At 40.2% G+C, this 26,972-nt stretch overlaps 1 protein-coding gene across 3 annotated transcripts; it reads right to left on the minus strand.

The window, feature by feature from the left end:
* Positions 1–494: 494 nt before the first annotated feature.
* apba1b (amyloid beta (A4) precursor protein-binding, family A, member 1b) lies at positions 495–23,867 on the minus strand. 3 transcript variants are annotated; one of them, XM_079860898.1, is made up of 13 exons: positions 23,723–23,844; positions 10,000–11,701; positions 8,692–8,793; positions 8,545–8,584; positions 7,952–8,097; positions 7,425–7,457; positions 7,086–7,172; positions 5,470–5,673; positions 5,201–5,380; positions 4,066–4,278; positions 2,630–2,749; positions 2,403–2,543; positions 495–943 (listed from the first exon to the last, which is right to left on the minus strand). In XM_079860898.1, the coding sequence occupies exons 2-13, from the start codon at positions 11,659–11,661 to the stop codon at positions 872–874; spliced, it is 3,000 nt and encodes a 999-aa protein (XP_079717024.1). In that variant the 5' UTR covers positions 11,662–11,701; positions 23,723–23,844; the 3' UTR covers positions 495–871. The 3 variants fall into 3 exon arrangements, with proteins under 3 accessions (XP_079717024.1, XP_079717025.1, XP_079717026.1); XM_079860899.1 differs by lacking the exon at positions 7,425–7,457 and having other exon boundaries at positions 501–943; positions 7,086–7,175; positions 23,723–23,867; XM_079860900.1 differs by lacking the exon at positions 7,425–7,457 and having other exon boundaries at positions 501–943.
* Positions 23,868–26,972: the final 3,105 nt, after the last annotated feature.

Below are 26,972 nucleotides of genomic sequence, written 5' to 3' on the forward strand. Positions count from 1 at the left end.
GATCTAAAACAAATGCATATTTTTTATAATTTATTATGAATTGTGCCATTGTATTAATGTATTAATTACACTATCATTCAAAAGTTTGGGGACTTTTTTTTTAAAAGAAATGAATTATTTTATTCAGCAAGGATGCATTAAATATATCAAACAGGAAAGATTAATATTGTTTTAAATGCTGTTGTAATGTAAAATATGAAGCAGCACAACTGTTTTTAACATTGATAATTAGAAATATTTCTTGAGCATCAAATCATCATATTAGACTGATTTCTAAAGGATCATGTGAAAATTCAGCTTTTAGCACAGGAATAAATTACATTTTAAAATACATTCACATAGAAAAGAGTTATTTTGAATTACAATAGTAGTTCACAGTATTACATTATATGTATTTAGCTTTTGGTGAGCAGAAGAGACTTCTTTCAAAAACATTGGAAAAAAATCTTACCGAATGTGCTGGAAAATATTTTATAGAAAATGTGACGAATGAAAAATGTGCAATTATGTTGTACCTTTACTTTGTTTATTGATGACAACTGTACAGCTCAGTAAATCAGGTGTGTGTCTGCAACAGTTACAGTGAATCTGTCCCTGTGCTCGGTGATCTCTGACAGTGTAGGTCCAGCCGTGCGTCGGGCCGCTCAATTCTCTTTGGTACGTTTGAACACTGAACTGAAGCCAGTGGAATGATCACGGCGGTCAGAGGTCACCTACAGATTAAGGCAGGTCAGATGCTGCTGGAACGGTTTGGTTTATGCACTAATGTAATAATAAATACATACATCCAGTTAAATAAATCTGTAAACAGTTATATTAATATCTCAATAAATAATAAGTCTGGGTCAGCGTGTGTAGAGGTGATGGAGTTTCAGATGTAGACGGGCTGTTCCTGGGCCGTGAGCAGGCGGTACATGGCGGCAGGCATGGTCTTCATATGGATCTGAGGAATACAGATTCGCATGATTACAGTATTCACCTTCACTGGATAACCATTAACAATAGTCATGTGAGTGCAGCTCCTATCTTTTTGATTGAGGAAATATCAAATTCTCCAAAACTCCACCAAGCTTACGATTAAATTTCATATTTGAAATCACCAATGAAATCTGACATCAACTGTCAACATTCCGCCATATTGAGCGTTGCACTTTTCCCCATTCAAAACAATACGAGTGACGAGTCTTGTGTAATGGTGTTTAGCTATTAGCTCAGCAACATGCTAACTTGAAAGTAGTAGTATGTCCGAATTCATAGTGTTCGTAAAATGATAGGCGAAAAGTACTCGGATGATCTACTACTTCAGGTGAGATTCTGAAGTGTCAGTATGACGGACACTTCGCTATCCCATGAGGCCATGGGAGTGGTTATGTGAATGTAAGTGAAGCAACATTGACACGGTTGGACTCGTGCCCTTGCATATCATTGCCCTATTGTTTATGATCGATCTTGATTCCTACCATAGCCGGCTGAACCACTGTATATGGGTTGGACAAGACCCACCCACATTTTAAGACCAATGATATTGGACCCACTCACTTTTACCATCTCTAATTCAACACATATGTCTGTTCACTTTTCAGAGCGCCGTCTGTCAAATCCATTCCACTTGAGGAATGCACTAATAAAATAAACTCCACTCCGCATTTTATCCACAGCCTTGACGTCCACGCTGCTGCTTCCTCAAATCCAGTCCACTGGCTCATTCACAGTCCATATAAATTAAACTCCAGTCCGGGTTTTCAGCACTCGCACATGCTGCACTCCCTGACACAGCAATGTAAACAAAGCAGTGTCTGGCTTTTTTGCTTCATGATGCACCACACATTTTCAATAGGAGACAGGTGTGGACTGCAGGCTGGCCAAGTCTAGTGCCTGAACTCTTTTACTATGAAGCCACACTGTTGTGACACGTGCAGAATGAATCTTGCTGAAATAAACAGGGACGTCTCTGAAAAAGACGTTGCCTTGATGGCAGCATTATGCTACATTTAGTCTCATGCTATAGCCAGACAAAAATAACACTTCCAGTTCTTGATTATAATTGGCTAAGCTGTAATCGATGCCATTGTAATACACTTTGTAAGCACACAGTTGGGAGTCTTCAGACTTTCAGCATGGTATCACTGCGACATCTAGTGTGTGTGTGTGTGTGTGTGTGTGTGTGTGTGTGTGTGTCTGTCTCACACATTATAGCAACATTCATGCGTGTCTCTGTGGATTAACTGCTTGGATTTTTTTTTTCCTTACTAGACTTTTGTTGCTGTGTTAATCTTTGGGAAACCTTCAAGGTATGTGATAACCGTTTTAAGCTATATAAGCAATTGTTTAATGAAGAGGCACCAGAATACAGGAAAAGGAATCGGACTCCCCAACCGTAGTTGACGGAGGACACTCTTTACCTCTCCCACGGCGTTGGACAGGATGTGGACGATCTTCTCGTGAGGTGTGGCCACTACGCTCTGAGCGTTGATCTCGATGATGCGATGGCCCACGCGGACGCCTCCTCGCTCTGCAATCCCCCCTCGCATGAGGCTACAAATCTGACAACCAAACATCAACTCTGTTAGCAGCGGCTACCTAGTAAAACACCGTAAAAACTGACCAGTGTTTTGATGTTAATACCCACAATGCCATTCTGCACACTGAAACCCAACTGATAGCGAAGGTCTGGTCTGCGGATGAGCACCATGGTCACAGGGGGACACCTGACGATGTTCATCTTTATCCTGGACTGAGCCTTCAGCCCCTGGACACAGAACAGGTAGACCATTACTGGAAGAATGTTAGTTCATAACTTTGAGAGAACATTGCCAGAACACAAGCCAAAGTTCCCTGTATGCTGGGTTGTCAATAGATGCATGAAGCTCACACAGAAGTCACGTTTAAACCAGTTTTCTGTTGGTCAACACGGCAAAGTCACATGATCGACTTGCCAAATCTGCGTGCGGAAATCCCTCCCCCCCACGAAATACACGATTCACTGGATTCCTGTTGAAATGACTGGATTTCGCCCGTGGAAATTCACAGAACAACAGTAAATGTGATCATACCTTAATTCTTATAAAGATACTATTTGTGAACAAGGCAATCCCAGAATCCACACTGACCTGAATGAAAAAGTTAATCATTTTATCCCTTAAAACTCATCTTAGATCACCAAAATTTTCCTTAAAAATATTCTTCATGCCTTAAAATAGCTTGAATGTAACTCTACACTCTTGCCTCATTTAGTATATATATATGCGGTTCTATGAATATGCAAATGAGCCCCGCCTCCACTCACTCACTCACACCAGCTCAGAGATCCACTCGTTGACGATCACACGTTGGTCTGATTGGTTACAAGGTAGTTTGTGACGTCAGAAACACCAGCGATTGCAAACTGACTTTTGAAAATACTCAGCAATGGCGTCGACTTATGAATTTGCACATGGTTTTTCTTAAAGCACATTAAAAACACCACATAGACATATAAACAACATTAAAAACTTGATTTTCAACACAGGGGGACTTTAAGTTTAACTTACTAAAAAACAGACTATTTTACCCAACATTTGTATGTTATGTATTTTTATGATTATTAGAGCTTTGAGTGATTAGCAAAGCAACATGCTAACATGAAACTCCCTTGGAATCAGTGTGTGTAGAGTAGACCAGCCTTTCTCAAACTTTTTTCAGTCAGGGCACCTTTCAAAAGTGCATAAAATCTCAAGGCACCCCAGTGTAAAATATAATTTAAAAACACTGCATAACCCAAATGTAAATGCAAATTTTATATATATATTTATCTAAAATGAATTTACAATTTTATTAATCCGTTCATATGTTTAAAAAGAAGAATAATGTATTTATGTAAATTCAAATATATTTATATATGAAATGTCAGATTTTTTTTTTTTTTTTTTTTTTTTAGCCTACGTAATTTTTTGGCGGCACCCCTGACACAGTCAGGGGGCACCCCAGTGTGCCGCGGCACCCACTTTGAGAAAGGCTGGAGTAGACACTAAATGTTTGTTGTCAGATCAGAAATACAGAAAACACAACAGAACAAACAAGTCCTACTTTAATGATGCTCTGACACGTGGAGAGCGGCAGTCCGACCAGACTGGTGCCGTTGACGGTCATGATCTGATCTCCGATGTTGAGTCTGCCGGACTTGGCTGCGGGTCCGCTGTGCATCAGGCTGGCGATGATGACCGTGGGGAGGATCGAGCCCCAGCCCGACTCCACGATCACCACACCCAGCATCTCACCCTTCTGCTTCTCTATGTACACCTGACACACGGACACAATTCATTATTACAGGATTACAGGTCAAAGCATTAGTCATTTTATTTTATAGTTTAGCTCTGTTAAGTGTGCATGGCAAAATTTCATTTTGAAATAATAATCTTTTTTTATTTTTTTATTCTTTGGAATATCATCCGATTTGCTTGTCTCAATCGAAAAAAGTCCAATTCTAACTACATTTTGTTTTTGTTGAAAATAAAATATCATGCTTAGGCAACATAATTTTTTCCTCTAAAATGAATTTTTGCATATTATGAGAAAATGTAGAATCTGGTTTTGTCTCTAATTTCTGTTGCGCCACATACACTTCCCTCTTTTAAAATAATGGTCTACTGGCTATTCCTGGTGTTATATTAGAAACAGTGACATTATCAAGTATTTCTCCCATGTTTCAATCAAGGTGTTTTTCTCTATTATTATGTTTAAATTGACCTTTTAAATTTTTTTCAAAGCTTAATATTTAAACATGTGTTATATATGTATAAAGTCTTTTTTCCTGGCAAAAATAATGACTGCAAATAATGTGGTACAGTGTGATATTCCTATCTAATATAATTGAAATTCAACCCTGTAACATTTTTTTTTATGTAACAGGGCTGAATGGTCGTTGCACATTTTCGAGTTTTGTGTAGAAATCAACAGAAATCGAATTGATATTTTTATTTTATATGCATGATTTAATAAGAGACTCGTTATCTTTATGAATTTAAGTTTATGAATTTCAAACTTACTGTAACAGGGTTGAAACAACTTAGTTGCAGTGTTTGGCTTAGCAATGATAAATAACCATTGGTACTTTGCAGGGCTGGACACACATATTTGAAATAATTGTCCATTGGAAAAAACAAATTGGAACAAAAGAAATACTGCTCAACGACTGTCACTTTCTGGCCACTGGTCAACTTACATCTCTGCAGTTTTCAGACTTGGAGAAGTGAATGAGGTCGTCGTTGTACATGTCCTGAGTGTTGAGCAGGTCGCTGTACTCTCTCTGGCTCAGGTCTTCTGGATCAATGCCATTGGCTCTTAAAAACTCCTGATACGCAACGTTGAAGGCCTGGCCGATGGACTGAGCAATCAGCTGAGCCTGACAGAGAGAAAGAACCAAGCAATACAACAAACATCAACAGTTTGCAGCCTTCCGTGAGGACGTGGTGTAAGAGTTGAAACACTCACATCTTCTGATTCAAACACATGGCAGATCATCTTGTACTGGCGCTGGTCGTCTCGTGCTGGGTTTGTGTGTTGCATCTCTGCCGTGTCTAAGTTCTCCTGTGCGCTCTGAGAGCGAATCATCTTCCCACGAGCCATCAGCACAACCATGTTCCCGATGTCGGCTATGTACGAGATGGTCCTCAGCGGATGGTCCATCATGGTCTCCTGCCAAGACGAGAACGCTACAGGTCAGTCTGTGTTTCTGAACATTTGATCACAACTAATAATGAGGTTTATTCCCGTCACTGCTGTATGTATTTGTGTCCACAACAAATAAAAAGTGCCATGTCACACCACATGGCATTTTACAACCTGAACTAACTAATCTAACATGAAAAGGTCCAAATATCTGATATTTTAAGAGAATTCTGTTCAAATTATTCTTCTCCAATGCGCTACTTTTCCATTGTTTTTCTATGTAAACGCGCTAGATGGACATGTATAACCGCTGCGCTTAAGTCTTGCGTCTTTTGCAGCGTCTCGCGCATGACATTGCGTTCTAAAAACACAGCGCTCAAGTTAAAATAAGTTACATTTTTAAAGAAACGCGTCTCGAGACCTTTCGGTTCTTTCCCTATTCCACTGCCTGCGTCTCTTTGCTTTGAAAAACGCGTTCTGTGTGAATGAGCCCTTACTGATGTTGACAGGTCCTCTTTATGATGTCACTTCCTGTTTAATGTTTGTTTCTGCATGTCGGTTGCACCACATGACATTGAATTTGACTTTCAGTCATTTAATTATACTTTTTCATTTTGTTTTTAGAAATGTCAAAAAAATCATAATAGTTAAAAAAAAAGAGGTTGCATACATTAAGATACATCATAAAATATAATTTTAAATAGTTTTCAAAATAATAATTAGAATTTCATTCTTTTAATTAAGCTTTTCTCTTCATTATGATACCAAGACAGTCATATCACCCTGAAATGTTTTACTTAATGCTCCGATAAAAATATCAAAATAAATAAATAAATCAATCATGTTCATCTTTAGAAGATATGCATTTAAATCATTGCATGTATGAATTGCATTTTCAATGTACTTTTGTCGCTCAGACTTTCTAATTTCACATTTAAACAACAACAATGTACTAAAAACCTAAAGGTTTCTCCTTTGCATGCGACAACGTTGTCAAAACGTTCCCCGTTCACACGGATCCACGAAAACGGATAAAAATGCTGTATTATTAATGCCAGGCCAGTAGATGGCGATGTCAATTTGTAAAGAAACATCTACAGATTCAACAAGCAATACACATGCGCATGATGTCGTTTTTGTAGTTTACATGGAGACGATAACGATATCGTTGTCAAAAACGTGCACTTTGAAAACCCTTTTCAAATTTGACGCCAAAACGCTGCTGTTGTGTAAATGAACGGCCAAAATGCATTAAAGGTTTTACGTTTTAAGTTGAAAATGATGTCGTAAAAACAGTTCTTGGCCAGAATAAGCAGCAATGAGGACCAGCCTGTTCGCCTATCGTCACAAGTCTGTCTAGCACACGACATGCAAAGCCGCTCACTGCATTTTTGAAAAGAACATTCAAAGTGAAACCAGCATGAAAGTGTGTTCTGCACCTGTGTGAAAGCGCTGAGCACTTTGATCCTCTGCGTTGATATAAAGAGGTCCACTTCTGTGCTGGACGGCGGCCCGCTCTCAGTGCCCTGCTGATACCGTGAGCCAAGAAAAACTGTTATCACTCTTAAAGCAGCGCATCACTTCCTGCACTAGTAAATACACCACTCTCTAGTCCACCATCAGAGATGCTGTTACATTTGAATCCCTGGTACTTGTAATCATATAAAAGCCTGTCAAACAACACATTTTGATTTAAGACAAAGGAAAAAGAGCAGCATAAATACTGCAGGTACTAATCTTACTAAAGACCTGCATGTCTACAGGAACAAACACCGTACCTTATTTCTGATTTTGGCCTGTGTCTGGGCTGTCTGCTCGGCAAAGGACAAATAAACACAGAGAACGGTCAAATAAAGCCTACAAACATAAAAGGGCATGGTGGGCAGCTCAGACGCAATGCCATTGGTTTGGAAAAGATGGATACGCCCAAATGAAATAACACGGGATAATTTGGCTGAAGGGGGGACGGGGTGCGTGGGATGTTATGGTATTGAAGGTTTTTAGGAAACACCATCAAAATTTCAGCTCTGATCAGAATGACATCAGCGGGCCCGGAGACAAAAACTGACTCTCAGAATCAACTACCTGTCACTCACATTTGTTTGTTAAGAGGCTAGATATTCAGAGATGTATGTGACATGTTTTTCATCCATAACCTCACATAACCTTAGATGAATCAGTATATTGGTGATTGAGTGAAGTATTGGTGTGAGCACGCCCTAAAATGAGAACAGACAGGAGCATCAAATAATTAGTCCACCAGAGAAACAGCATCTGGTCTGTGTGTATGGGTGTGTGTTCTCACCCGGACGCGGCTCATGGCCTCCTGGGCTTGATGCATGCGCGCGCTCTTCGTGGGCGTTCTCTCTGACAGCAGCTGGGTGGAGCCCAGGTAGTTTGCGGCAAAAATGATGCCGTCAATCAAATCCTCAGGGTCACATGGGCCAGGAACTGTGGAAACAGGCAGACCACAGGGATAGCAGAACACTGAACCTGATGCTCTGCATTATTTTAGGATTCGCATCACTGTAAATGCTCTCAGTGTTTTACTTTCGTGTTTAATTCTCATTGGAACCTCAGTTCTGGTATACTGTAATGAAAATCATCCTGTCATTTTTAATATCATTTATTTTCATAATAAAAGCAGAATTACAAATATGTTGAAAAATACTTTACAATCATTTATTTATTTTGCATAATGGTAATGAAAACTGAGAAGAAATGTGCTTAATTGTCATGAAAATAATTAAATATATCCTGGACAAATTCTTGACAAGCTTCATGGGTCACAGCCTTAAAATCAAATGGCTTACAATCTTACAAGATAATGCAGGATAATAAATTCCTTATGAGTCTTATTTGACACATATCATAAGAGTCTGGTTTCCTTAAACTTACCATCAACATATGTAGGGAAAGAGGCCAAATTTCTCCTAGGCTGCAAACCAAAAACACAGTATTGTTACAATTACAGTAAAAGCGTAAGGAATAAGTATAAGAATAAATCATAAATGTATCAGCTGCAAGTCAAAGAGAATAATTTACCTCTTGACATGACACACAGGGACTGATGTCAGGATCCTGGTCCTGATGATGGACTCCAGAAGATTCTGCTCCCAAAGGAAGCTCAGCATCTTGAACTGGAGCCTGTAAAAAACCCACTGCTATTAAATATCAGAAGTGGCATTATCACCACAATTGTTCTTTTTTAACATCTCTGTGTAAATATATTATTTATTTATATATATATATATATATATATATATATATATATATATATATATATATATATATATATAGAGAGAGAGAGAGAGAGAGAGAGAGAGAGAGAGAGAGAGAGAGAGAGAGAGAGAGAGATTCCTACTGTCCAGAGTGTGTTGTCAAATTCCATGACTTTTCCAGGCATTAATGATTACTGTATAAAGATTATTAAAGATCATTTTATAGAGACTGCACTTCTGAAAATTAAAATTTTAGCTGTTGAATTTTTTTCAATACAAGCATTATTAAAAAGTGTAATTGCAATATACATTTTTGTATAGATTTTCATGACTTTTTAATGTACAATTTTACAATCCCGACATTTGCAGGTTTTCCATGGCTGCAGCAAGTCTGGCATTGAAATATTTCTATCCAATATTTGCCATTCTTTTCCTTTACTGTCCATGCTTATAGAATAAAAATGGCAAAAACGTTGCCGTTATTCTGCAAAAATGCCTAATTGTGGCCTTTTATAAAGTGAACCTATTGTGCTTTTTCAGATATTGCCTTTCATGAGTTTTTGTCTCCTAAAAAAAAAGAAGTGATTCTGAACTGCCTGAAACGAGCCGTCAGTAATTTCAGTCTTCCTGCTCGAACCAACTTACGTTTGTAACAGATATGCATAATGCCAGCCAATGTCTACATTGGCTGCTCACTAACGACATCTATTTTGACCCTCAAACACTGAGTAGCTGAGGCCTGGAAGACTTTGGATAGTGTTGTTGACATGGAGAATATGCTGTTTTCTGGAGCTAAAATTCAGGTATTTGAATTTGGTTTCCGACAAGCTCTGTAAGTGGTAGACCAATCACAACAGACTAGGCCATCTGACCAATCAGAGCAGAGTAGACTCGTGGAAAGGAGGGTTTTAGAGAGTCCGAATCCTTGACTGAACCTCAGACACTGTGAGAAAAGAGGTGATGCTGCGATGTATATTATGAGAAAATGTAAGTGTTTTTTGACCTTGGATGCATGTAAACCTTTTGTAGGAGAAAGCCTTTAAAATAGCATAAAAGGGGTACTTTAGAATAAAGTTTCATAAGGAACTTCATCATAAGGAATTGTGTTCATTATGCAGGAAAACTCACTCACCGCATACAGTGGAGAAGACTGCGATAGCTGACATGGTGACTGTGGGTATGAGTGAATCTGAGGATGTGGTTGAGGATGGTTCTCCTCGACAGGGCTCACGTCCTGCCTCATCACCCACACGGGCTCCGTGATCTTGTCAGGTGTGTAGGGAGAACGCACCGTCTTGGTCTTCACCTCCTCGATAGCTTCCTTAATATCCTTGATGGCCAAAGAGACAGCATCTCCTGTAGCTCTGCAAGACTCTGTTATTTGATCTTGGGCTGAAGTGTATAACTTATCAGGTCTTTCCACTACTTCAACCTGAAGATCAGGTGAAAGCTGAGTATTTTCCAATGTCTCCTCTTGGGGGTGAACGTCCAGTGATAGGCTAGTCGAGCTTGATGTCTTCCTGACCTGGGCTCTGCTTCTCCCTGAGCTTTCGGCTTCATCTCCTGACTGTTCATCATAGTGGTGCAGCCTGGAGCCCACTGAACTGAGCTGACCCATGTCCTCCTGTGGGTCGCACTGGTCATCAGACTCGTCCATGGTCATGCTCTCGTTCCTCTTGTACATCTGAGGAACCTCAAGGGCTGGATTAGGATCTGTTAGGTTGCATTGGGATGATTCTGTCTGATATTCTGGTAAAGTCTCTTCAGGGTGAGAATCTGGGCTTAGCTGAGGGTAAGAATCAGTGCGGGCTTCAGGACTAGAGTCTGAGAGATCATCTTGGTGGTCCACAACATGGGACATGGGACTATCAAACCCTTTATTCTTGTTTGTATGAGCGTAACTGGTGTTAAAATGAGTAGGGTATGATTTGGGATCAGAGTTGTAGCTTCGAAGAGTCTCGGGGAAGGTTCGTGGAGACTGAAAAAAAGGTTTGTTCATCATTTTGTGAGGAGATGTGGCAAACGGAGGAACATCTACTCTTCGCGGACTGGTTCTTTTACTTTCAGGGTGACATTTTGAAGTAATCTTAGGTGGGACATAGTCTTGTTCATGAGTTTCCCTGGAATAGTCCTCTTCCTCTTTGTTCTCTTTCACCAATTCCTCTTCACCAAACTTTGATTCTTCACATTGAACTTTCTCCTCCAACTGGTCCATTGAAGACTCTGGCTGTTCTGGATCTGTATCACGATCAATCTGTGTATCAGATGAATGGGAGAGATCTGGACTGTTTCCATCCAGTCTATCAGTGATTGGTTCATCCTGAGGAGATGGAGTCAGCAGTTCTTGAGAGGAATCTTCTGGAGATAATGCTTCTGAAGCGTGTTCTTTTGGAGGAGTTTTGACCACCTGTTGTTCTTCTTCTTTGTGCTGTTGTCTGTATCTGTGCTGATGGAGTCTCTCTCCACCCCGACGATGTCTTGACGCCCCCAGCTTGGGCTGTTGGCCAGCTCTAACTTCTGTGTCTCCGCTCTCAGTCCGCCTGCGCTGTGCTTGACCGGGAACATGCCGCCTACGGTGGCGTGGTGGAGCTTGGCTAGATCCAGATGGGTGCTGGTTGGCTTGTTGATGGCGATGATGATGGTGGTGGCCTTGGCTTTCTGCATCGGGATTGTGCAGCTGGCATGGCCTCCATCTGGGGCGACCTCCCTCGAGAGGAGTCCCATTGGGCTGCTTGCTGCGATGAGGGGGAGGGCCTCTGGGACCTGCCTCCTCTGGCTCCTCCCTATGGCTCATGGCTCCGCCCACTCACTGCTCATTGTCTAGATGCTGCTGCCTGAATGACACACAGAAATCATAGGTAGTAGAGGAGGAGTATATCCTACAATATATGAGTGAAAACGTGAAAATATATGTATCATGTCCTAAAAATACCATCCATGTACACTGCCCGGATTTAAATTGGCAAATGCTTAAGAGTCTATGACTGGATTATTATTGGAGTGATTATTATGTTTCTAACATGTTATATGTTTGGCAGCAGTTCTTCTAACCCTAATAGATGGAGTGTGTAGTGGAAGAAATTTAATGTTCTATTATGTTGGCACTTAATTATATTCATAGAATCTTAGAAATATGATGGTAATTAGATTAATGTGGTGTCGATACATATTCTTATTAATATATGTATGTGTACGTCCTTGTATATGACCGGACAAATGTTAATGTGACTGAATGTATGACCGAGACATAGAGTATCCATTCAAGGGTGTAATATGATTAAGTATGATAGACAAATCGAAACAATATGTTAGTTATGGCTAAGATCTTGATGTAGCCTCAGGAAAACAACCTTGGGGTAGGAACAACTATAAAGAATGAAGGATATCCCCCACTCGTTGTCACACTCTGCAGGCACTTTGTAATGACTGTATGACTGCTGACCTTTCCTTGCAAGGGAATAAATAATTGTTAAAGACAATTGATCCATATTTGTCACTTATTCAGTGATGTAAAATTGTTTGCCACTACAGTAGCTTTTTCTTTATTTGGCTTTATTTTCATAATGGCTATATTACAGGATGACAATGTCAAGATTCATCAGGCTCAAGTTGTGAAAGAATGGTTGGGAGGAAGCATGAAGAATCATTTTCACACATGAACTGGCACCTCTGAGTCCAGACCTTAAATTCATTGAAAGTCTTTGGGATGTGCTGGAGGAGACTGTAGCGACTGAGACAAATCAGACACAATTATTTGCCATATGCACACACCAATCTTTAAAACTTCCATCCGAGAGCAGGGTCCCAACCCCCAGGCGGGGTGAAAGGGGCCTGGTTGCCATGGCCGCGATCAGATAGGATGTTTTATGACTCTCAGGAATGCTAACAAGTAACTAACTCTGCCACAGATATCAGAACAAACTCTCCTGCATTCATTTATTGATGAACTGACTGACATGAAATGAACAGGCATTCCAGAACATTTTGAGAATGATTTACTGTTGTGTGTTTTGTCTTTTAATAATTCTGTTGATACTATGATCTCTTTGATACTATGTAGTTATTACAAGACCAACTGTCTATGTAACCATGTTTGGTCTCGATAAATTGTTGCTTTGAAGATCGAAATGATTGTGTACATGATATGCCAATAGCTGTGCAACACATTAGAATTACTAAGAATCTTCCTTAGTAGTGTCATTAAACACCAATCCAGCATGCCAGTCCGAGTGAGCACGCTTAAGACAAAGGCTTGTAAATCCTGGTGACAGAAGAAACTCCCGCCAGACAGTCCACCCTTCTCATTGGTACAGCAAACCCAGAGAGGGGTGGCCATTCTCAGGCTTTATTAGAGACTGACCACAGTGACCGTTCTCTCTTCTCAACGCTTCTCATCCGACAACAAGGCAGCTTCTGCTGTTACTGGGGGAGGGGCTGGACCCCTTCCCCCCCACTTGGGCCCAGCTCCCTGGGCCCAAACAGGCCTGAGCAATGCCTGCCATGCTTTCATACTCCAAAAAGGGAGTCAGACTTTTCTTCAATCTAGAAAACAACTGCAACTTTACCATCACTGACTCAACGATCCACTCCTGGTCTTCAAGCCAGGACAGCAGGCTTCGACTCACAACAGCCATGTGCTCGAAGCCACCATGCTTTTCTTCAAGGCCATAGACCCAATCAACGAATCCAATCCAATCCAAGAATTTTCCACGATTGCAACTGCCATGCAAGTATTCTTTGATGAGATTGCTATGAAATAAGCTGATGGTTCTTCTTCTCATACTGAGATCTTATTCCATAGTTCTATTTCCTGTTCCACACCACTCACCCCTTTACCTATGCATGTATGTATGGATGTATGAATGTATTTATGTTTGTTTAGTGTTAGTTATGTTTGTGATTTAGTTAATAAAATTTGTGCACGATTATGAATTTGGTTTCTGATCCTCTGTTTGCATACAAAGTCCCTTTTACGATTTTGATCTTGCTACATGCTAATTGCTGTACATAAGGAATAATTATTTTTCAGCGACCATGAACAATACATTGTCCTTAGAATAAATGAATAATCAAAGAGTTCTTTGGAACTGATTAATTGATTGTAATATTACTTTGGCTTACCTCAAAGTTAATCTGATTAACTGACCCAAATATTAATAATTAATCATAATTGGTAATTATGGATTATTATTAATATTTCCCCTTAGAGCTAATGTCCTTACATATGGTGGAGAATCTTGGGAATTGTATTAAACATTGTATGCAAGCAGACATTAATCAATCATATGTTGTCCCATAAGTTTTTATTAACATCTCATACATGCACGTACAAGTTTCTGATAAAATCAGCAAAACTATTGCTTGAATATGCCTTCCTACGAATGGCAGAAAGTTTCTCAATGCTACTATGCATGTTTAAATCGTACAATAAGAAACTTCTGATTTTAGCGAAGAAATCCTAACTTCAGATATAAATCGTGCGTACGCCTTCTCTGACGAAGAAATCTCAGATTAGCCGCGCGTATAAATGGTTCCTGATATTAGCGAAGCAACCCTAATTTCAGTTCTAAAGTGATCGTAAGCCTTCTCTGACGAAGAAATCTCAGATTAGCCGCACGTATAGATGGTACCAGAACAAATTAGTCTGAGATGGGCGAAGAAATCCCCATTTTCAGCAATTTTTAAGGTGTTTGAGCGATGTTCCTCCTCACCGATTTAAGGCCTTATTATTATTCGTCACGTCATTGTATTCATAGTAAACTGCTAAACCGCACATATGAAACAATCGCGTCGATTTAGTGGTATAAATTCTAGCCTAGCTAACTAGGAATTTGCCATTGTCTGTGAAAGAACGGTGCTGTTTGATTTGTGAAAGAATCACTTACATGCAACGTCATGTGTCTAAACTAGACAATCTCTGACTCAGTGCAAACCTTCAGCACAATGCGAACGCTGCTCCGTTCGACTTGTGTTGCTGGTTGGCAGTGTGTCTGAAGTGCGAGCAGGCACTTCTGTTTACGTGAAGAACAGCACCAATCTCACAGACCCCTTGTGTAAACAAGTGAATGCGTGTAGCCAAAGCCAGCTCGCTAGCAACCCTACACGCATACAAGCCCCTTTACCTCGAGTGATAGCTTTTAGCACTGACTAAAACTTAGACACGTGCGAGCGTAAAGTGTAACCTTTAAACCAAAGACTACAGACTTTGGACCGTGGCCCTTGAAACAAAGGGGTAGTGTTTGGAACACAAGAGTCAAAGCTTCTCGAGGCTTTGAATCAAAGGAGTCAATTGCATCACAAATGATTCTTTGTTTTGAAGCGCCCTCTTTGGCGACCCCTGCTGGTCAGAACAGTGTAAGTGTAGAGAACTCAGCGTAATGAAACACCTTTAACAAACCAATCGCAAAGGTTTGATCAAAGGTGTAAGCATGTTATAGCAACGCACAAACTATCTAATACTATGAGGTGTCTTTCAAGGCACAATAATTTAATAAACTGTAGGGCTCGTTTATGAAAGAGACTATTAAATTCGCCTCTTCCTTTTATCAAATGTGTCATTAAATGTGTACGAATCTATAAAGTGATACAAGATCACATAGAAATCAAATACACATTGTTTCACGAACCGTTGAAATTTAGAATAATTTCTAAATATCTATGACGCGCAACAAAGCCCGTTTACTGAAATCCTGTGACTTTAACAGTCTGATACATGCTCAGAATCACTGATTTGAGACAAATGATTCACACCGGTTTCCGAGCTTCACGAAGCACGTATCATAGGCGGTTTAAACTACTCCGCCCTCTCTCTATTTCTGTCTCTCTCTCTCTCTCTCTCTCTCTCTCTCTCTCTCTCGACCCCCCCTTTTTGGTTTCACTTTAGTTGAAACCCAGATACCTTGGTTTTATTTGTGTTTCATTTATTTCGACTTAAGTCTACCCCTATTTTATTTTGTGTATTTACACCTGATGAGCCTGAATATTCCTATTCAGTTAAGTTGAATTTAATTAAATTTGAGATTTAATTAAATCAATTTGCTTATTCAATTTCCCTTTTAGTTACCAGGGCTATGAGGACAATCCCTGTTTACTTTTGATTTTGATTTTATTCAATTTATTTACTTACTTTATTTTAGCCTGAATTTCCATATTCAGCTAAATAAAGTTTAACTAAATTTGAGATTTAACTAAATCAATTGTTTCCCTTTCCTTTGGTTTTGAGCTATAAGGACATTCTACCTTTACTTATACCTTATCTTAGGTACTTCCTATCGACATCTTCCCTCTCTCTATAGGATTACAGTAATTATAGCAACTGTTGTTTCTGTAACGACCCAGGTCATTAGAATCCTAACCCCTGTCTGTGCTTTAACCCTCCTTACTCCTTAGCACCAAGTTAAGTACATGAAGTACGGTTAACGTAAACGCACAGTCGGCAAAAGACAGAACGGGAGACACTTCCCGCTGTTTCTTCTTCTTTTGACCTTTTTGTCTGATGTTTGATGTGTCCCTGCTAGCTTCGTCTTACAGCAGCTTAACCCATACGTGACACCTGTTTACCTATGTCTCCTAGCTAAACTTAAATAGGTAGAACACACCTTCCCTTCCCTTTCAGATTTCTATTGTTTCTATTTTGTTTTTCTCTATTTGCTACTCTCGTAGTAAAACGTGAAAAGAACCATCAGTTTTGAGTAATAGTTTTAGGACATGTAAGAGGCCAGTCATCAGTCGATGCTGCTTAAAGCACATCAACTTGAATACTCAAAACCCTTTTGTTGTGTGCTCACCAACACTAAATTTAATGGCCCACAGAGCCACCTCTGTAGAAACTTGCATTGGCCTTTGTCACTTCTCTCTTGTGTTCCCACAAAGTATGCCAGTAGGCCTCAGACATCCAGCCCTGCCACCCACCAGAACCACCTGGAGACCGGCAGAGCCACGTCCTCGACATCCTCCAGCCTGAAGCAGACAACGACCTGCCGAGGCAGAGAAGGGAACCGTTAGACGACAACGAAAGCGGACGTCTGACACCCAGCCTGAGTCACCAAGAGCTGACCAGCATCATCTTCTCCTTAGCCACGCTCCCTCAGGCCTTAAACAGGAGGTAAATGAACTTAAAAAACTGGTTGAGCTCAAAGAGAGACACTAAAGCCATCAGTGTCCAGTCAGAGCTGAAGTCCAAACACTGACTCAACAATGCTGCAACATTATAGACAAACAGAATGTGACCCTGAACAGAACTGAAACAGTCCAACCACCTGCAAATGGACTTCACATAAACTTCTAAAGTTTGCTAAAGCTAAACTTCACATCAGCCGCATAAGCTCCCCCAGCCCTGTACAAAGGGGGGGAGGAGTCAAACCCTTGGCTCGACAGTCACCAGCCAGTGTCCTGAGAGGCTCTGCAGGTGCAGAGGAAAAGGTTTAATTCAGACAAACCCTGAAACGACACATGAAGCGATGCTCCAAGAACCTTTTTCTCCAAAACCAGTTAGTCACCATTCCTGGCAGCTCCATGCAATGCCCACTCAACAATGTGTGACCTGACGCAGAATGCCTTTAACACACGAGGCCTCATCAGAAAGGGTTCATAAACCCCACTGACTCTGAACGGCAAAGATCAGAAGACACAAAGCCCGACCATAATGTAAACCGCTGCTACAAAGTTCATAGTCAGCATAGGACATAGGACTTTTAAAGTAGATGAAAATGTGTGCTCAAAAGAAGCAGGAAGCGGCATTAGTAAAATTAGAATTTTACTGACTTAAAGAAAATCTTGAATGCATACGTAAGCCCAACGCGCCAACAGACTATGCACTGCTTTTGAACCATACAGACATTTGATCATTGCAATCCAAATAGGATACAACCTGCGATACGCACTTTGATCACTAGTTACTGGCTTGTTTAAGTGCAGATAAAACGATAGCTGTAATCGACATCTCTACTAAGAATAAAAAGTCATAGATTTTTAACTAGTATCGGCAATTTCAGCATTAAAGCTTAAGTCTGTTTGACAAAGGAAGCTCAACTCAGCGGCATGCTGTGCCGGTATTTATTATTCTGCCTTGACTGGAGAAATCCAAAGTGCAGCATTGTTTAATCTGTTCGGACGAAGAAATCTCAGTACAGTGTTATATACACGTAGACTTGGGTGATGTCCCCTCCTTTCTACAATGTAAAGGCCTTACAAATTATTGTTAGATTGATGTAATTCATCTAGATTTTGGGCTGCATCTACAAGCAGAGCTACTTAGTGATCAAGATTGTTTCACTCGCTGAAAGTCAATATTTATGCATGAGATGGACGTAACCTTGTATGCTTAGACAAGCTTTAACTTACAGCAAATCCATTTCCTCACTTTTAAACAATTAGAAGAAGTTGTTTAAAGTAAAGAGAAGCATTACATGAGTAAAAGTTTCAAATGCCAAACCACATTTGCATTTTACTGAATGTAACATCAAGTTTAGGAAAGACTCAAAGTATAGGCGCCACATTTTAACTTGTTTAAACATGTATGACTCATTTCAAATGTACAGACATTCGTCATAGACTGTTGAATTGCTCTGACATGGTTCCCTTGACAACGACTTGTCACAGGAAGTGCAAACGCATAACGTCATATTGTAAACAAATCAGCCTAGAGAGCTAAGCCAACCTAACCTAGCGTCCGTTCAGCTTAGACCAAGCTAAATAATAACTGCTACAGTTAGCGGTTAGCATCATTTACTTGAAGCCTTTTTCTACAGCTTGTGCTGTGCACAGTGCAAAGTTTAGCCACTCGTGCCATTGATTATTCCCAATTTCAGATGATTCCTGCTGTTTTTATCACTTATTTAAGTCCTTTTTATTTATTATTTTACTTTGATAATAGCCGTCAGCTATTCACTTGTCTATTCTTTCATTTATTTGATTTATTTACATTTCCCCTCTTGTTCTAATGTGGTTCCAGTCCCCATAGGGCCCAGAAAGGAACCAGAGACACCTTTATTTGTGATTTTGTTTATTTTCAACAAGTGCACTCATTTTTATGACCCTGCAAAACAAGTAATCTCAACGATTACTAGGGCATAACTATAGTCCTGAGGATTGATAATAAGCATAATCTGAATAGGAAAACTGTCCTTTTCCTACTATCATTCACTTCGCCAAGCCCGTTGTGAACAACCAGTTAAGTCCAGAGAAATAATTTAGCCATAAGAACCATCTTAAGTCATTTATTTCCTCTTGGCTTATGCCCTTTTCAAAAAAAAAAGGTCTACTAACACTAACACCCACAGCTAAGATGATAAGGATACAAGACACACTTGACAAGCTACACATAAACACCTAGCTTTATGCTACATACCTAGCTAACCTATCAAACCTTAGCTCTGAACTCTTTAGGGTCATGCATTAGCCTCTCACCCCTAGGGTGTCAAAAATGTCGCAGATCCTCTGTTCAATCTGACCCTAACCAGACAGGAGACCGAAAGAACTGACAAGCCCTCACAAGGAACACTGTTCCACCAAGGCTGCTGACATCCTACAGCACCAGAGCCAAACGTTACTGAACCTTGAGAGAAGAGGACCAACGACCCATGACCCAAGCCAGAGTTATAGCCTCACCAGGCTGATCAAGAGTATCATCTCCTTACCCCACCTTTTGGGTGGGAAACAGAAGGTACACAACCTTCTATAAAGATCACAGCGTCCCACAAGGAGCGGACCTGTGCTCAAAGCCTCACACACCAGCTAGAGACTGAGTTTCAAACCAGATTCAACGCAGCTGGACTGAGCATGCCCAGCACCAGCGCAGAACTGTCCAGGTAACCCAGGTAACAGTCAAGCTCTTGGAGAAGCCATGGAGGACAGCACCCTCCACCTGCAAACACCACAAAATGACCATAGGCTGTCAACGACAACATCCTCCTCCACACCATTCACACAGGTGTCAATCGGAGGCTCCACAAGGACAGCTGGACACACCTGACTCAGAGCTACAGGAGCTGCTGACACACGCAAACCAGCTCCCTGAACAGGACTCACCCGAGGAGTCCTGTAAAATACAAGCATCTGACTCCTTGCCTACCCCAGCTTAGGCAAGCTCACATCAGCACCGCCATAAGGACGGAGCAACACTTCAATTCTTCAGACTACCTTCTGACCTCCTGCCACCAGCACTAGGTCGGCCTGAAAACCTCTCTATGCTACATAGAGCCCTAACCCCTTCCTGCAACCACAGGCAAACACCTGCCCCGAAACTAATTAACTTCAGAATGACCGGTGACACCCTGTCAAGGCACCTGCTGCCTCGGCACCTGCTGCACCAACTCAAAGACCTGTACTTGGCTACTGTCTACAACACCTGGTGGAACGACCACCGCTCCAGGAAACACCAGCAACCAGAGGCCACCATGGCCTTCCAGCCTTGTATGACAGTGTCTGATCTTTCTGCACTTTCAACATCGTTCGTGGTTGTCCTTGAGAGGGACAACAACGACCGAAAGGGGGGGAATCTGTAGCGACTGAGACAAATCAGACACAATTATTTGCCATATGCACACACCAATCTTTAAAACTTCCATCCGAGAGCAGGGTCCCAACCCCCAGGCGGGGTGAAAGGGGCCTGGTTGCCATGGCCGCGATCAGATAGGATGTTTTATGACTCTCAGGAATGCTAACAAGTAACTAACTCTGCCACAGATATCAGAACAAACTCTCCTGCATTCATTTATTGATGAACTGACTGACATGAAATGAACAGGCATTCCAGAACATTTTGAGAATGATTTACTGTTGTGTGTTTTGTCTTTTAATAATTCTGTTGATACTATGATCTCTTTGATACTATGTAGTTATTACAAGACCAACTGTCTATGTAACCATGTTTGGTCTCGATAAATTGTTGCTTTGAAGATCGAAATGATTGTGTACATGATATGCCAATAGCTGTGCAACACATTAGAATTACTAAGAATCTTCCTTAGTAGTGTCATTAAACACCAATCCAGCATGCCAGTCCGAGTGAGCACGCTTAAGACAAAGGCTTGTAAATCCTGGTGACAGAAGAAACTCCCGCCAGACAGTCCACCCTTCTCATTGGTACAGCAAACCCAGAGAGGGGTGGCCATTCTCAGGCTTTATTAGAGACTGACCACAGTGACCGTTCTCTCTTCTCAACGCTTCTCATCCGACAACAAGGCAGCTTCTGCTGTTACTGGGGGAGGGGCTGGACCCCTTCCCCCCCACTTGGGCCCAGCTCCCTGGGCCCAAACAGGCCTGAGCAATGCCTGCCATGCTTTCATACTCCAAAAAGGGAGTCAGACTTTTCTTCAATCTAGAAAACAACTGCAACTTTACCATCACTGACTCAACGATCCACTCCTGGTCTTCAAGCCAGGACAGCAGGCTTCGACTCACAACAGCCATGTGCTCGAAGCCACCATGCTTTTCTTCAAGGCCATAGACCCAATCAACGAATCCAATCCAATCCAAGAATTTTCCACGATTGCAACTGCCATGCAAGTATTCTTTGATGAGATTGCTATGAAATAAGCTGATGGTTCTTCTTCTCATACTGAGATCTTATTCCATAGTTCTATTTCCTGTTCCACACCACTCACCCCTTTACCTATGCATGTATGTATGGATGTATGAATGTATTTATGTTTGTTTAGTGTTAGTTATGTTTGTGATTTAGTTAATAAAATTTGTGCACGATTATGAATTTGGTTTCTGATCCTCTGTTTGCATACAAAGTCCCTTTTACGATTTTGATCTTGCTACATGCTAATTGCTGTACATAAGGAATAATTATTTTTCAGCGACCATGAACAATACATTGTCCTTAGAATAAATGAATAATCAAAGAGTTCTTTGGAACTGATTAATTGATTGTAATATTACTTTGGCTTACCTCAAAGTTAATCTGATTAACTGACCCAAATATTAATAATTAATCATAATTGGTAATTATGGATTATTATTAATATTTCCCCTTAGAGCTAATGTCCTTACAAGACTTTACAGAGTGCTGGACTCTTGCATTGTCAATACAAGATCTCGGCCAAACATTGATGCACCTCTTGATGGAAGTAAATGTTGTGATGTTATAGTCAAGCACTCTGTAAAGTCTACTCCAGTACATCCCAAAGCAAAATCCAAACAGCGACTTTTTTTTGGCCAGGCAGTGTAAATTATAGATGCACTTAATGTCTAATCAAGCAATGTGTCTGTATAATGACAGAGTAACACACTGCATGTTCTTGTTCCTGTGCAGAGACATGGTTTATCATGGCAGTAGCACTGTCACAGATGGCCTCACCGTGGGCAGTCGTCATGCTGCATACTCTACCAGTCCTGGAGTTCAGCAGATTCATCTGTCAAACCTCCCATAAAAACCCAAAGCCAGGGGATTTACCTCCCTATTTAAACAGAGATCTTCACTTTCACCATGCATGCAGCCTCTTTGTATTGTTTACAGCTGAGAGCATGCATGCATATTAGGGTCACTCTGCAGTTCCGGTGGCAGGTGGTGTCACTCATTTTGAGTTAAAAAAAAACAAAAACATTTTTGCTAGTGGTGCCACCCAATGATATATTTTTTTTACATTCTACAATTAGAGTATAACTGTGTAAGAAATTAGAAAAATTATAGGTTTAATGTACAGTGGGTACAGTAAGGCACAGGAGGTTTAATGAATGAGTCATTAAAAAAAAAAGTGAAATGTAAATCCCACTGCAGTTGTAAAATCCTGTAATGTAAAAAAAAAAAACCCTTGACAGCTGTGGTTGCTAGAATTTCATCAAAGACTATAATGACAATGTCTCAAACATTATGAGAGACCTTTTGATGCATATACATTTTATAGTGCATAACTGTATAAATAAATATCTCGTATAATAGGCTACCAATAACTGAACAACTATCTTTAATACTGATAACCATATTAATACAGGTGGTAAAACTTAAAATCACATGATGAAGTTAATCAAAACCTATTCGGCCTTATGAACCACGGCTTTTAAAACAATGCTATAAAGATATGGTTTAAAGATGCAAACTAAACAATTTAACTTTGTAAAATAAAACACCATAATGTGCATTAAGAGATAAAAAAAATACTTTTTTAATAAAAATATCATCAAATTTGTCTGAAATATTTCACTCTAAATCACAAGCCTGGTGAATTGTACATTGTTTCCAACGTTTTATTCATATTCTGAAAAGTGCATGCACATGTCTTGTTGGATGGACTGTCAAAGCAGCATAGATTTTCACCGTAAATTATAACGTTGTTCATACGTTTTATCAATAACAATAAACAGTTTTAAGATTACATTTAATGTTCTGTAAAACTATTAAACAAAAAATCGATAGTATTTTTCACTGTATATTGGACAAAACACGGTTTTATTGTTAGCTCACCATTAACACTAACAATTTGCTTCTTATTCGTCTTAATATCAGAAGCGACTTTAAAACCTTGGAAACGCCTCAGCATAAAACCGCAATGATTGTATTGTCTCCTATGTCTCTGTGTAAATTGACTGCAGCAGTCAGTCACTTCCAGGTGATACCGCTAACCATATGGACATTTCGTCGCTCCTAACATTATAAAATAAAGATTTTCTGTAGTTAAACACACAGTAAAACACCAAAATAAGATTTAACGGTGTAATTTAAAAACTTTCCGTCGGTAATAAAAGTTAAAAGCGTGTTGTTTGATAATGTAGCGGGCCTGCGCTGAGGCAAACGCATCTTCCCTCCCCAGTGAATTCATCCAGCAGGTGCAGCTCCTGTACGAGCCATAGTGCCCTCAGTAAAACACGACAAGCAGACAGCAGTTTACAGTCTCATCCGTTACACTTACCTGTTATGAGCCCAAGCGATGAAGAAGAGCTGTTCGGCTCGCCTTCATCTTCGTCGGTTGTTCTTATATTATCAGCACACGGGGATTAAGCGAGCGGATCTCAGACCCCTCCTTCAGCACACGGTGACATCAGAGCGGATTACACACCAGTAAACACCCTCCCTGCCCCCAAACCATCCCGCAACAACCCGCACCATCTGTCTGTGCTTTTGACTCAATTACACTTCCTCTGCAGATACACAGATTGTTATTAATGTTCAGATGTTACTTTCTCATATAAGAACTCCGGACTGTAAGCGGATGTTCACACTGTCCTTCAATCACAGTGATAAACTCCCTTTAAAGGGATAGTTCAGCAAAAAATGAAAATTAGCCCATGGTTTGCTCACCCTGAAGCCATCCTAGGTGTATATGACATTCTTCTTTCAGACGAATACAATCGGAGTTATATAAAAAAAAAAGTCCTGGCTCTTCCAAGCTTTAGTGAGAGTCAATGGGTATATTTTTTTGGAAGTCCATCAAAGCACATCCATCCGTGATTAAAGTGCTCCACACGGCTCTGGGGGGTTAAAGGAGAACTCCGGTCAATTTTAACATTGAGCTCATTTTTTTGTACATTTGGAGTGCTGTCAATACAGAGAACAACGACAAAAATCGGTGTTGCCTACACCGTGTTATCCTCTTTTTAAAATTTGCACCCTGTTGACTTCAATGGGGCAAGTTTTAAACCTGCTTTTAGCCTCTTAACATCCTTGATGTGTCATTACAAGTGCACAGGTCATGTGAGTGATTCCTTCGGAGTGAACGCGGGTCAATCTGACTGCAGTAGATGTGAAAGATATGAATAAAAATTATATTTATTTAGCCAGCGCTCATACCTGTATTTACATCCTGTTTTCGGTTAAAGTCCATAGTAATCGATTGTCGAGTTCACACGCATTGGTTTAGTACCTATGATCATGCGCGTGAACTCGACAATCGATTACTATGGACTTTAACCGAAAACAGGAAATAAATACAGGTATGAGCGCTGGCTAAATAAATATAATTTTTATTCATATCTTTCACATCTACTGCAGTTAGATTGACCCGCGTTCACTCCGAAGGAATCACTCACATGACCTGTGCACTTGTAATGACACATCAAGGATGTTAAGAGGCTAAAAGCAGGTTTAAAACTTGCCCCATTGAAGTCAACAGGGTGCAAATTTTAAAAAGAGGATAACTCGGTGTAGGCAACACCGATTTTTGTCGTTGCTCTCTGTATTGACAGCACTCCAAATGTACAAAAAAATGAGCTCAATGTTAAAATTGACCGGAGTTCTCCTTTAATAAAGGCCTTCTGAAGATAAGTGATGCGTTTGTGTAGGAAAAATATCCATATTTAAAACTTTGACTAAAATAACTAGCTTCCGGCAGACAGCCATATACGCAAGTCGAAAAGAGTAACACTCGACGATGTATGACGTAGGATGTAGGAGTAGCGTAAGCTATCTTGTGCGTCAAGTTCAAGGGTTTCTCTTTTGGCGCAAGTCGACTTGTGTACGGCCGTCTGCCGGACGTGTACAAACAGCATTTGGGACAATTTACACGAGCTAAAAACGGAAAGGTTTTTCCTTTGCGCTTTTCGGGTATAGATGACGTTGTCAAAACGATCCCCATTCCCACGGATCCACGAAAACAGTTAAAAACGCTGTATTCTGCTGCCAGGCCAGTAGTTGGCGATGTTACTTTGTAAACTGAAGAAACATGCCTATAGACTGAACATGTAATACGCATGCGCATGACGTTGCCGTTTTCACAAATTCGCGTTTTTGAGACGATAATGGAATCATTTTCAAAATCTTCCCGTTTTCAAAAGTTTGCATTTTCAGGCCCACAAAATGCTGTTGTCATGTAAATGAACGGCGAAAACGCATTAAAAAATGGCGTTGTGTAAACTGTTTCTTTGTTCTGTTGTTGCGTTTTTATTACACTAGGGTTGCGCTAGGTAGCCCCGCCCACAGTGAAATCTCATTGGTCCAAAATGTGAATGTGCAAATCGCACAATTATTTATAAATTGAGAAAAAAACAAATCTCAACTGTTTATTTAAAATATATGAATTTATATGTTTATTTTTTATTTATAATTATTTATGATATCACTTTGTGTAATGATTTAAATTAACCTAAAACACTAAACTAAGGCAGTCTTTTTTTCTATAAAACGGTATATATTTTTATAATTGTCACCGTACATTTCATGCTTCCACTAATGTGACGTTCTGGGAAAGCCTATAAATAATTGCTCGATGTCAGAAAGCAACAGGCCATCGAGACCCTTTGGGAACATATACATCCTCAAATCAAAAAATGTTTGATACAGTTCACGGATTCACTCGTTCACTTCATTACTGTAGCCGCATAGCAAATATTTTATTCTGTTTATGAAATGAAATATGCTGCAGGTGGCACTAGTAAACAATACTGGATAAAAAAGTTACACACATAGGCCTACTGCTCACACAGGAATTGTTTTATATCCAGCTGTAGGGCTAAATATTTGAAGTAAATGGTACTGTCTTGTTCTGTTTAGTATTTAATAAATACCTTGCTTTGACATTTTTCTTCAAATATAGTTCTTTTATATCTTCTACCATTCTCAGATGAGGATTGGCTTGCATGTGGAACACAGATGAGTTTGGTTTTATCATTTACTGTAGACCACTTTGACCTCAGCAAAAGCAGCTGTCTGTTAGCACTTAGCAGCCACAGGTCTTGTCACGCAAACCTGTGTATGTTTGCTGAAGTATTAATTCCTGTATCAACAATGTGTATGCAGAGGGAGGAACACAAAACCTGACCTAATTTGAAACAAATGTCAAATCTGAAATCAGTGATGGCGTATTCAGTTAATTCCCAGAGGAACTTCTTCATGTGGTCAAGAATCCCACCCATCCGCTGAGTTCAGATAACCCGACATCCAGCGTCCTCTGGCTGTCACATTCTGCCGGCATTACACATTTGTATCATGTTTCCAAACTGTGTTCGTGGACCACATTGTGTGACTTCAGCCTCTAATTATTTATGGTTTGACCCGTAACACACAACGGTGTGACTTCACCCTCTAATTGTAAAAGAGTGTGTGGAATGAGTGTTCAGTTCTTACAGATCTTAAAAACATAAACATTTTTGTGAAATGAAAATTGCACAGAATTTAAAAACATAACATTAGGGAAAAATAACCTAACAACACTGATTAAGTGTACA

Source organism: Squalius cephalus, assembly GCF_949319135.1.
Source record: "Squalius cephalus genome assembly, chromosome: 24".
Lineage (NCBI taxonomy): Eukaryota > Metazoa > Chordata > Actinopteri > Cypriniformes > Leuciscidae > Squalius > Squalius cephalus.

Coding starts and splice junctions, on each gene's coding strand:
- apba1b (XM_079860898.1), bottom strand. CDS start 11,661: ATGAGCCATAGGGAGGAGCCAGAGGAGGCAGGTCCCAGAGGCCCTCCC. Junction 8,794..9,999: donor AGTCTTCTCCACTGTATGCG/GTGAGTGAGTTT, acceptor GGTTTTTTACAG/GCTCCAGTTCAAGATGCTGA. Junction 8,098..8,544: donor TTTCCCTACATATGTTGATG/GTAAGTTTAAGG, acceptor CTGTTTCCACAG/TTCCTGGCCCATGTGACCCT.